General features: G+C 33.8%; 1 protein-coding gene across 1 annotated transcript; it reads left to right on the top strand.

Annotated features, from left to right (window-relative positions):
• The first annotated feature begins 2,603 nt into the window (after window positions 1-2,603).
• Window positions 2,604-11,067, top strand: LOC143236817 (uncharacterized). Its single transcript, XM_076475414.1, has 5 exons — window positions 2,604-2,872; window positions 5,098-5,133; window positions 6,426-6,566; window positions 8,244-8,383; window positions 10,815-11,067. The coding sequence occupies exons 1-5, from the start codon at window positions 2,773-2,775 to the stop codon at window positions 10,965-10,967; spliced, it is 570 nt and encodes a 189-aa protein (XP_076331529.1). The 5' UTR covers window positions 2,604-2,772; the 3' UTR covers window positions 10,968-11,067.
• The last annotated feature ends 1,401 nt before the right edge of the window (window positions 11,068-12,468 follow it).

Below are 12,468 nucleotides of genomic sequence, written 5' to 3'. Positions count from 1 at the left end.
CTGATATTTGTCAAATGTTTTTGTTTATTTCGTATAAGGTTATATCAAAAAACATTTCGCTTCTAGGCACAAGTTCTCCAAAACACATCCGGAGGAAGAATGAAACATGCAAGGACAAAATTAGCCATAAGTACAACAATACATGTAAAATAAGCCAAGTTGATATCACATATTTGTTCTATTATCTGAGAACAACAATCCGAGCTTTATATAAAGTCTTTGTTCTGTTGTCAGAGGAGAACAAACCGAGCATAAGGTAAAGTCTTTGTTCTGTTGTCAGAGGAGAACAAACCGAACATGAGGTAAAGATTTTGTTCTTCCCTCGTGGAGCATGCTGTTTTTGTACAAAGCATTACAATAACAAATGTTTGTGTATTATCTGAACTCTTGCTGACTAGCCTAGCTATAGAAAGTGCAGACTAGTAAGTGAAGATAAGTGTAACTAAGATATCATTTATTTAGTATCGTGTTACTTAGACAAGAATCATGAACACAAAATACTGAATGTTATGCGGTATTTATTGTTTTAATCGCTCAAAGCTACACAACAGACTATCTACGCTCGGTCTACCAGGACTTTAGTGCTGTAATTTGGTAAAATTACCGATGAAATGCCACAAAATATTGTGCTAAGCAGTATTTCAAGTGTAAAATGAACTTTCGAATGGTTTGTTTGTTTGTTTTAAATTTAACGCAAAGCTACACGAGAGCTATTTGCGCTAATCGTCCCTAATTTAGCAGTGTAAGACTAGAGGGAAGGCAGCTAGTCATCATCACCCACCGTCAACACTTTGAATATTCTTTTAACAACGAACAATGGGATTGAGCGTTTCTTTAGAACGCCCCTACGGCTAAAAGAGCGAGCAGTTTTGGTGAGACAGGGATTCTAACTAGTAACCCTCAGATTACGACTCGAGCGCTCTAATTATCTGGCCATGCCGGGCCTCTTTATAATGGATTGGACCTGGTTTGTTGTTACAAAAGTGAATGGAAAACAAATGTCTCAGGAAAAGAAAACAACGAAAAACACGTGACACAATGGCTAAAACTGTAATTTAATTGAAGTCTCTTTCAGAAATCACTTAGTAACAGCCTTTTGCTGTTGAGAAATCACTTAGCAACGGCCTTTCGGCATTCAGAAATCACTAAGCAACGATCTTTCGGTATTCAGGAGTTGCTTAGCAACGTACTGTCGTTCTTTAGGGATCACATAGAAAGGGACAATTATTATTCTGTTATCACTCATCATTTAACGAAGTTCATTTTGATATTTATATTTCAGGAATACCTTAGCAACAGTCAATCACTATTCAGGAATTACTCGGAAGTGGTAAATTACTTCCTAAATTGGAACATATAGACAATCTAGCAACGAACAATTTTCTCATTATGTTTTACACATTGAGAAACTATTGAATTTCAATTATTTGTTTTGGCTAAAACCTTATTATAAGCTACATCAGCTTACTGGGCCAACAACGATCTTAACTACACAGGTGCAACAACTATATTAAGTGTATAGCTCGCATAAACTTACAGAATCATGTTGATTGTTCTTTGATTACAACGATGACGCTAGTCGTGCACATGGGGTCGTCTTCATAACGTTTTTGGGCAATGTCTGAGGTCACGTTTACCCTGTTTCAGGTTCCCACAGAAGAGTTGCCTCGGATGGTTTCCTTCACCCGGATGACATGATCAGTCCGTCGTAGTTGGATTTTTATAAGGGTAAAACTGTTAACTATATAGGTAACAATAGGTTAAAGGACGTAAAATATCTTAACTTGGTCACAACAGCTTAAAGGGCATAAAATATTTTAATTGCACTGGGTAATGGAGGAAACTTTGTCACAAGCAACAAATGTTTCTTTCATTATTCATTCAAACTTTGGTACAAGCAACAAATGTTCTTTCATTATTCATTCAAACTTTGCTACAAGCAACAAATGTTTTTTTTTCATTATTCATTCAAACTTTGCTACAAGCAACAAATGTTTCTTTCATTATTCATTCAAACTTTGCTACAAGCAACAAATGTTTCTTTCATTATTCATTCAAACTGTCTTCAACCTTTGTTGACCCCCACTAGGACAATGGTAAGTCTTCGGATTTACAACCCTAAAATCAGCGGTCCGATTCCCTTCAGTGAACATAGCAGATAGCTCGATGAGGTTTTGCTATAAGAAAATACACACGCAAAGTTTGTTGCAAGTAACAAATGTTTGTTTCGTTATTTTATTCAAACTGTTTTCCAACATTATTTTCTAAAATGGATTCCTCTTCATCAGCTCTTGTGAACATTTCGTGATTTTCAGAAATGTGTACGACTGGCCAGTTCACATAATAGCAACGTTAGAAATATCAGTCATAGTGACTAAATAAGATATTGTTATCAATCATTAGTAGATAGATAACCAGCGAAAAAAATGTGTTTGTGCCATTATATATTTTGGAAGAACTAGCGCAATGAATAACAAAACCGTGCTTATAATTGTAGAACAAAGTTCAACAATAGTTAAGTAAGTAGATAACAATGTATTGTTTAATATACTATTATAAAGACTATTGAAAGTCAGTTTATCTATTATTTTCAGATTGTTTAGATGGGCGTTAATATATCAAAGTTCAACAACTCTCTATTTGTGTAGAAGTGGCTTAAGAACAGTAAAAAAGGCCCTGGGTTTTGTGAAAATTTGTCCACCTGAGAAAAGTTTACTCTAAAGCAAAGATTTCGGACTGTGTGTGAATCGTCTTACGATTTGGGCAGTCAGCATGGTTTCGTTACATTCACCTGTCCTGCTTGTTTTTGTATTTTGTGTGAATTTAACGGCAGGTGGCGAAACAAAGACTCCTCCTCAGAAAGTTGGACAACGTAAGTTTTAATATGAATTAGGGTTAATATTCAGGTAAGTTTATACAGGAACAATAGAGAAGGGGAGTTGTTAATTTCTCCTGAGCATAAAACACTTAAAGAAAAGCAGTTTGTTGGAAGTTAAGCCCAACGCTAATTTACTTTTAAATGAGGAAATTACTAAATTAAAATTCACCCATGGCCTTTTCTATTCAGGCCTAAAAATTGTTGTTCAAATTTAGAAGTCAGAAAACTTTATTTGATCGACGTACGAATTTTGTTTCGTCTGAAGCAAAACTAAAAACATACTTTTGTTTATTTTTAATTTGTTTGTTTTTATTTGAGTAGGGCATTAAAATTAACATAGTTATAAACACGCGTTATATATTTTCAATCTGACCGGCAGTTTATACGACGCGGGCTGAACTGTTACGTTCGAGACCGCAAGATTCAGGCATAACCGTTATTTAACATTGCTTATCAGAGGAAGAGAGATTACATGATATTATTATTCGAATATCTGGACTGATTCATTTATATAACGTCTTCACATCTGAACGTACGGAGCGAATTAAGCAACGCACAGCGAGCTCGCGTCATGTAAGTTATAACTATTTCACGGCGAACAAATATATATATTAGGGCTACGCGTTTTAGATATCATTATTTGAATCATTTAGGTTTTACTTCTGAAAAACTATTTTTAAATTCGGAAAAAATTAAACTTTATTACTCTAACAACAAATTTTAAACTTATCAGCTCTTTTAAACGTACCGCTTACATGGTTGCAGTGGTTAGTCAAGGACATCTTATACCTTTCATTTTAGCGTGAAAGTCCTCTGTTTCGGTGATGACGTCGTGTCATGGTCTACTCTAGTTATTTTTTTAGCATTCTATTGGTTCTTCGGGTTTTAGTTTTTTTTCATCCTTATTTAAAATTCCAATGAACAAATATAGTTACAACTGATTTATATGTTGCAGAATAGTTGGTCAGTATATAGTATTTATTGTATTATAAGCATTACAACATTGGACTAATTAGTTAGTCTTTTTCAGTTCTGTTTTTCACGTGCAATTTTTACAACTGCTAAATTTTCCTCTTCAATTCAGCCCGTTATAGTCAGGTGGTTAAGGTACGCGACTCGTAATCCGAGTGTCGCGAGTTCGAATCCCCGTCCCACCAAACATGCTCGCCCTTTCAGCTGTGGGTGGGTTATCATGTTACGGTCAATCCCACTATTCGTTGGTAAACGAGTAGCCCAAGAGTTAGAAGTGGGTGGCGATGACTTACACTGCTACATTAGGGACGGCTAGCGCAAATAGTCCTCGTGTAGCTTTACGCGAAATTCAAAACAAACCTCTTCAACTCCTGCATTAGAATACTGTGGACATTCAAAATTATCAATTATTATTTTTCGGCTTTGGTAGAACAGGGTAAGCATTGCGTGTTATGCTTTTATGCGCTGTTACAACCAATAGGATGGAGGGGTTGGATTTTTTTTTTTTTTTATCATTTCCTAGTGCTGGCAGGTTTGAACTCATTAACAATTGTTACGTGCGTTATGTAGTGTTTGGTCGTGAGCATTCCTGGTTATTGAACTCTGACAGAAATGTTTTCAACTACGAACATGTATTTTCATTGTAATATGCAGTTGTTTGTTGTTGTTTTTTTAAATCTCGTGCAAAGATACATGAGGGTTATCTGCGCTAGCCGTTCCTAATTTAGCAGTGTAAGACTATAGGGAAGGGTGCTAGCGTTGCCGCCCACTGCAAAATCTTGAGCTACTTTTTTACCAACGAATAGTGGAATTGACCGTAACATTATAACGTCTGAAAGGGGTCATCATGTTTGGTAGGACGGGGATTACAACGCACTACTTTCAACTTGTGAGTTCCCTGACCACCTGACCATGCCAGGCTAAAATTTATGTGTGTATATATAATATAAAACCTGAATTTTCTTCGGATGTCTATATGAATATCTGAACTATTGTTTTAATTAGCTATTTTTTTATAAAACAGACTTAATTCAAATTCAGCACATAATAGTCTAGCAACTAAGTCGTGAACTTTTTTATTATTTATATAATTTAAAGTCCTGTAACAAATCGTTATACACAAGTACATCTTACTTGATTGGAAAGAAACTAAGTTTCACATTAAAACTAATAAAAATGGCCCTTTTTTCAGTGTTTGTTTTCATAAGGAATTATTTTCCTCTAAACACAGCCCTTGTATTTTACAGCTCTTCTCTGTGAAGGATGCATCGCTATGTTATCAGGTAAGAAAACTTCGTTGGAAACACACGAACAAGTTATGTATCGTTTGACAAATTATTTAGTGTTAACTTATACAAGTCTGTTTCAGTGCCTTGCCTCAGACTTTAATTAAAAACTCGGTTTAGCAACTTTGTTTTCTAAAATAATTTTAATCACGTTTAAACTGCTTTTTAACCGATGGCAAATAAGAAAAGTAGAAACATTCTATGATATGTTAGAAAACCTTCAGGACAAACAAAAAAGGGAATACATCTTATAATTTTATTAACACTTTAGGCTGGTATGTAATTGGTTGATTTTGTTTTCTTTCAATAATTATAAAGGTCATGATTTTCCTTTTGATTAAGTGTAGTGGTCATGATTTTTTTGGTGATTATACTATATATGTACCTTGAAATTATTTATGTAATAAGAGAGTTTAACTGATGAGTTAAGTAATATAGGTAATAGTTTGACCCCGAAGAAGAGAGGTCCACCTTTCGAAAGCGGTTGGGCTATAGGGTTTTTATTTAATTTCTATCAAGACTTCTGGAACCTACGTGTTTTTCTAACGTCATGAATGAGTAATACAACAGTTTGATTCATGAGTTAAATAATACAACAGTTTGATTCATGGGTTAATTAATATAACAGTTTGACTCATGAGTTAAGTAATACAATTTGATTCATGAGTTAAGTAATACAACAGTTTGATTCATGGGTTAAGTAATACAATTTGATTCATGGGTTAAGTAATTAACGTCCCCCGTTAGTACAGCGGTAAGTCTATGGATTTACAACGCTAAAATCAGGGGTTCGATTCCTCTCGGTGGACTTAGCAGATAGCCCGATGTGGCTTTGCTATAAAAAAAAACAAGTAATAAACAAGTAATATAACAGTTTGACTCATGAGTTAAGTAATACAATTTGATTCATGAGTTGAGTGATACAACAGTTTGATTCGTGGGTTAAGTAATACAACAGTTTGATTCAGGAGTTAAGTCATATAGCAGTTTGATTCTTTATTTAAGTGATATAACATATTTAATGTTGACTTTAGTAATATAAAAAACTTAATTTCCAGCAGTGTCATCTCTTAGCGTCACTACAACATAGATAACCGTTTGTTCTCTATTCTCGGATTAACGTTACAAAGGTTTATGGTAAGTAAGATTCGAAGGTTTTATTCTCACGAGTAGTTTTGAGTAAGTTACCAAAAAGTGTGTGGTTTGTACTTTTCATAAAACTGTGTTTGTTTGTCCTATAAAATGACACGTTCTATGTATTTATGTATATATAATAATTTTGCTACTAGAACTTCACAAGCAACTGAAAGACTCTTCAGGCCAGAAAAAGACAGTAACATCAAGCCTGACAAACCTGTGTAATGTAAACAACTTTCTTGTCTACAAATTTAGTCCACCCAAAATGGTAAAAGCCTGCAATTACGTGACTGGTAAGAAACCTTTGAACTATTTAAGAAGTAATTACTATTTTATGCACTCCGTTATATAGCTGTATATATATTATAGTAATGTCTATGTCGTATGGTGTGGTGGTTCATGAGTTCTATATATATACTATAGTAATGTCTTTGTCGTATGGTGTGGTGGTGGTTCATGAGTTCTATATATATATTATAGTAATGTGTATGTCGTATGGTGTGGTGGTGGTTCATGAGTTCTATATATATATTATAGTAATGTGTATGTCGTATGGTGTGGTGGTGGTTCATGAGTTCTATATATATATTATAGTAATGTCTATGTCGTATGGTGTGGTGGTTCATGAGTTCTATGCGGGACTACAAACAGGCATTCCTAACGGAATTTAATAAAGGTTCGTTGGAGTTGTGGATGAATACATATGAATTTTCAATTTTACTTTTTGCGGTTTTTATGGGCGTTTTTTTACCACTACCTCACCTCATGTGGATGGATTTTCACCGAATTTAGCACGAAGGTTCGTTGAATTCATGCAGAGACACATTCAAATTTACGGTTTCACTTTTTATGGGCGTTTTTACATTTTTTTTTACAGTCACATATAAGGGAAGCTAACCTGAAATAAATTATGAATTTACACAACTTCCGTCCAGGAGACGGTTACTCCAATTAGTAAATAATTAATTAGTGTATGAGACAGCCACACTTATCGTCTATGAAGACGACATAAAAAGTGAATTATGCTTCCTGATTTCACAGATTTGGTGTTTCGTATTTATTGTTTTTTATTGGTATAATATTTATGATGTTGGTTGTTTACTTGATATAATATACACAATGTTGGTTCTTTAATTGATATAATATACATGATGTTGGTTCTTTAATTGATATAATATACACAATGTTGGTTCTTTAATTGATATAATATACATGATGTTGGTTCTTTAATTGATATAATATACACAATGTTGGTTTTTTTAATTGTTATAATATTCATGATGTTGGTTCTATAATTGATATAATATACATGATGTTGGTTCTTTAATTGATATAATATACACAATGTTGGTTTTTTAATTGTTATAATATTCATGATGTTGGTTCTGTAATTGATATAATATACATGATGTTGGTTCTTTAATTGATATAATATACACAATGTTGGTTTTTTAATTGTTATAATATTCATGATGTTGGTTCTTTGATATAATATACATGATGTTGGTTCTTTAATTGATATAATATACACAATGTTGGTTTTTAATTGTTATAATATTCATGATGTTGGTTCTGTAATTGGTATAATATTCATGATGTTGGTTCTTTAATTGATATAATATACACGATGTTGGTTATTTAATTGATATAATATACATGTTGTTGGTTCTTTACTTGGTATAATATTCGTGATGTTGGTTCTTTAATTGATATAGTACGCAGTGTGCTCGTTCTTTAATTGACATAATATGTCCTTACTTGGTATAATACGTATGATTTTTGTTGTTTAGTTGACGTAATTCATATAATGGTGGTTGTTTAATTGATGTAATTCATATGATGGTGGTTGTTTATTTGATGTAATTCATATGATGGTGGTTGTTTATTTGATGTAATTCATATGATGGTGGTTGTTTAGTTGACACAATACACGTGACCTATCAACACTTCTAACTTTTCTTATGCTACAGAAACGTTTAGGACAGAACTTGAAGAAAGTTTAAAGAACTTCTACAAGAAATACAAGACAAAAGACAACAGCAAACTCCTGACAGAGTTTTGTAAAGTAAAAACCAGTTCCTGTGAGGATATTCCAAACACAAAAGAACAGGTAATATTTTTAACGCCTAATTTTGAAATAAATATCTGTAAGTAGTCTAAATGGGTTCGTCCACCAGCGGCTAAGCAATAAGGTTGATAGTTTATACTACAAAAATTCAAGGCTGGATTCTTGTATCGGACTTACTACATATAGTCCATTATGCAGCTTTGCGCTCAAAAACATGCAACATAAATCTGTTTTAATAAAATAGCTATTTTATATTTGAACAACTATAATTTGGTTAACTAATACTTTAAGATACTGAATTCATGAAGGAACAACAGACTCGAGGTACACTCTTTGATCATACAAGAAAAGATAATTCATTACATGTACGTCGTATACTATTAAATGTTCGATATCAAAACATAAGCGAGTATTTTTTCTACATCTGTGTGTGTGTGTTAATAAAACATTTCCCGCATATTTTTATGGTCTCACACGTTGTAAAGATTTGGCGCTAAACTACTTACTATTATAGTTGATTGACAGTTCGTTAGATGTGTCCATCTGTTAGTTGCTTGGTACCTTTCCAAGTTTATTTGTCTAAATCCTTAGTAGCTTGTATTCAAGAAGCTAGAGTTCATTGAATGTGTCCATTTGTTAGTTGCTTTATACTTTTCCAAGTTTATTTGTTCACATACTTAGTAACTTATATTCAAGATGCTACAGGTCATTGGATGTGTCCATTTGTTAGTTGCTTCATTTCATACCTTTCCAAGATTATTTGTATAAACCCTTAGTAACTTGTGCTTAAAATGCTATATTTCATTGCATGTGTCCATTTACTAGTTGCTTGGTACCTTTCCAAAGTTCTTTGGACTGCACCCTTAGCGTCTTAAAGGCTACAGAAAAGTTCCTCAAATATTTCAGGATGCAATATTTGTAAATTCAAACTGCATAACATCAAAACTTTTACCTTAAATAAACAAAAATGGTAATAAATATTGCTATGTAAAAAGTAATTTACTCAACCAAACGTAATTGCAGTGAAACACTAAGTTGAAACATTAAGTTGAAACACCAAGTTGAAATACTAAAGTTGAAACACTAAGTTGAAACATTAAGTTGAAACACTAAAGTTGAAACACTAAGTTGAAACACTAAAGTTGAAACACTAAGTTGAAACAATAAAGTTAAAACACTACGTTATCTTTCAATCTTTTTGTTTAACTGGCAGGAAATTAAAAAAAATACATTTATTTATTTTATTTCTGTTATCGTTATTTTGATGTAATTTGACCTTTTTATTCTAAAATTGCTTTTTAGGTATTTAACGTTTTCTAAATTCTAAGCTATTTAGTAAGTTTATAAACGTGTTTAGTTTGATGGCACTATTATGTTAGCTACCAAACAGTTAGTGTCTGAATTTATATTGCAGGAAAACCTGATTCATTGTACGTTTCCTGCTAAGATGGTTTTTTGAAACATTACGTAATACCACGAAGTATTGATAGTTTAAAATTAAATCTTTAAGCACGTGACAACTCTCTTCCTTCATACGTTACATGTCAGCACAAGGCACAGAGCAAGCTTGGAAGTAAAAAATACTGTCAACATTGTGATAAAACGTCATTGATACCAAACCCTTCTCCACGTGGAACGTTCAAAGCGGGAAAGTACATCCAAAGTGAGAAACTTGTCTACGACCTTGCGAAGTGTTTTAATAGTAAAAATTACATTATAATGTACGTAACAGCGTTATTCCATGAGGTGTTGACAGTGTAAAAAATTAGAAGCTGAAATGAAAAGTTATGAGAAGAACGTTGTAAGTAAATGGTAATTTAATATTTCGTTCTCATTATCGTGACTCGGCATGGCCAGGTGGTTAAGGTGTTCAACTCGTAATCTGAGGGTCTCTGGTTCGAATCCCTGTCACACCAAACATGCTCGCCCTTTCAGCTGTGAAGGCATCATAATGTAACGGTCAATCCCATTATTCCTTGATAAAAGAGTAGCCCAAGAGTTGGCGGTGGATGGTGATGACTAGCTGCCTTCCCTCTAGTTTTACAATGCTAAATTATGGACGGTTAATGCTGATAGTCCTCGTGTAATATTGCACGAAATTAAAAACAAAGAAGTTAAATATTTTGTGTAATATGGCTGCTTAGTGCTTTCTAAAATGTATTATTTTACCAAATATGTCCATAGGTACAGAGATTAAAATAAGTAACATGTAAGACTATTTTTTTTAGTATTATGTTTAATTCCTAATTTTATAAAATAAATTCTAAGCAAGAATATCACTGCTGTTGTGACTAACTTATCGCAATGTTAATCGAAATTGGCATTATAATCAACTTAAGTATCGGATATTTATAAGTTTTTAACCCGAAAAAATATAACATGGATCAATACACTACATTCGTTTTTTTATTTTAACTTACTAAATGTTAAACGTATTTCTTGTGCATTTCTTATTTTAATTTGTTGGACTAAGGTAACACCAGAGGGCCTGACCGTAGAAGAAGCCAACGAAGAACTCCACAACCATTTGTCCGGGAGCAAAACTAAGTCTAGTGAAGAAAAAGTCGAATCTAAGTTCGAGCGAAGCCCTTACGCGGCAAAAACCGAATCTAAAGATGAGCTGTGAAATTTAATCTGAAAGAATAATTTTATATTTCGTTTTTCACTTGAGACTTTAACGTTACTTGTACAGTTTGATAATAGCAAAAATAAAATATTCAACCTTTTCTTCTATCATTTATTTTAAATTTTATTACAAGTACAGCATTAACTTGAGTGAAAAATGTTTTTTTTTAGTATAAAACTATTTAAGTAGTTTATTTTAATTGCCAATTAATACGCCAGGATACACTATTTACACAGTACTGACAAAATAATCATTAACTTAAACATTTTTGTTGTTTTATCATCCATGAAACCTAATGCAACAAAGGATTACCAACCATGTTATACACTGCTGGCCAAAATCTTAAGGTCAATGAACATAAAGAAATAATATGCATTTTACGTTGTTAGACTCAACCACTTATTTGAGTAGAGCTTCGAAAAATGAAAATAAGAAAAGGGAAAATAAAAATAAAACCTTTTTTTAGCATTTAATAGGGGAAATGTGAACACTATGAAATTAGCCTAAATACTAGCTGGTCAAAAGTTTAAGACCATACCAAAAAGAAGTCCTAAACAGGGTAGGAAATGCCCAACAAATGGTCTCAGTAGTGAGTTGCATTCGTTTTGGCATGGTCGACATAAGCGTTTGCAGAAGGCTGACTGGAACGTCATTTCAATTGGTGAAGATGGCTTCACGAAGATCATGCATTGTTTGGAATTGACGTCCATTTCTATAGAATTCCTTTGCCATCCACCCCCAAACATTTTAAATGGGGTTCAGTTCGGGTAATACGCTGGATGGTCCAAAAGAATCACGTTATTCGCCTTGAAAAAGTCTTTTGTCCTGCGGGCATTGTGGATTGCAGCGTTGTCCTACTGAAAGATCTACTCATTTCCACACAAGCGAGAGCCTTCAGTCAATAAGGATGCTCTCTCCAACGTGCCAATGTAGCCAGCTGCTATTTGACATGCGTGTATAACCTGAAGCTCCATTGTTCCATGGAAGGATAAAGCACCTCAGATCAAGATGGAACCTCCTCCACTGTGTCGTGTAGAAAATGTCTCCGGTGGGATATTTTTATCCTGCTAGTAACGTGGGAAGCCATCTGGACCATCCAGGTTAAACTTGTTCTCATCAGAGAACAAAACCTTCTTCCACTTTTCTACATCCCATGTTTGGTGCTTCTCAGCAAAGTTTAACCAAGCTGTTTCGTGGTGTGCAAGGAGGCGTGGCCTTTGAAGACGTTTACGATTTTTAAAGTCTTTCTCTCGTAGATGCCGTCTTATTATTCTTGAGCTGCATTCTGCATCTGTAAGGGACTTAATCTGGTTCAACCATCGGCTAGTGTCTTACTAGACAACCCGTCGAATCCTCCTGCTTAACACCGGCGAAATTTTCTTGGGACTGACCACTTGAAATTCTCGTTCGGTATCCCTCAGGGTCTTTTAAGAAATTTGCAACAGCAGTTTTACTACGCCCAAACTCACTAGCGATGGCACGTTGAGAGAGACCTTGCTTT

This window comes from Tachypleus tridentatus, chromosome 13 (genome assembly GCF_004210375.1).
Source record: "Tachypleus tridentatus isolate NWPU-2018 chromosome 13, ASM421037v1, whole genome shotgun sequence".
Lineage (NCBI taxonomy): Eukaryota > Metazoa > Arthropoda > Merostomata > Xiphosura > Limulidae > Tachypleus > Tachypleus tridentatus.
Note: the sequence above shows the minus strand (reverse complement) of the source record. Positions and strands in the feature narration are given on the sequence as shown.

What these genes read in the sequence shown, in the direction of transcription:
- LOC143236817 (XM_076475414.1), top strand. Translation starts at nt 2,773, where the DNA reads ATGGTTTCGTTACATTCACCTGTCCTGCTTGTTTTTGTATTTTGTGTG. An exon ending in TCCTCAGAAAGTTGGACAAC is followed by an intron (nt 2,873 to 5,097) that starts GTAAGTTTTAAT and finishes TGTATTTTACAG; the next exon opens with CTCTTCTCTGTGAAGGATGC. An exon ending in ATGCATCGCTATGTTATCAG is followed by an intron (nt 5,134 to 6,425) that starts GTAAGAAAACTT and finishes TTTTGCTACTAG; the next exon opens with AACTTCACAAGCAACTGAAA.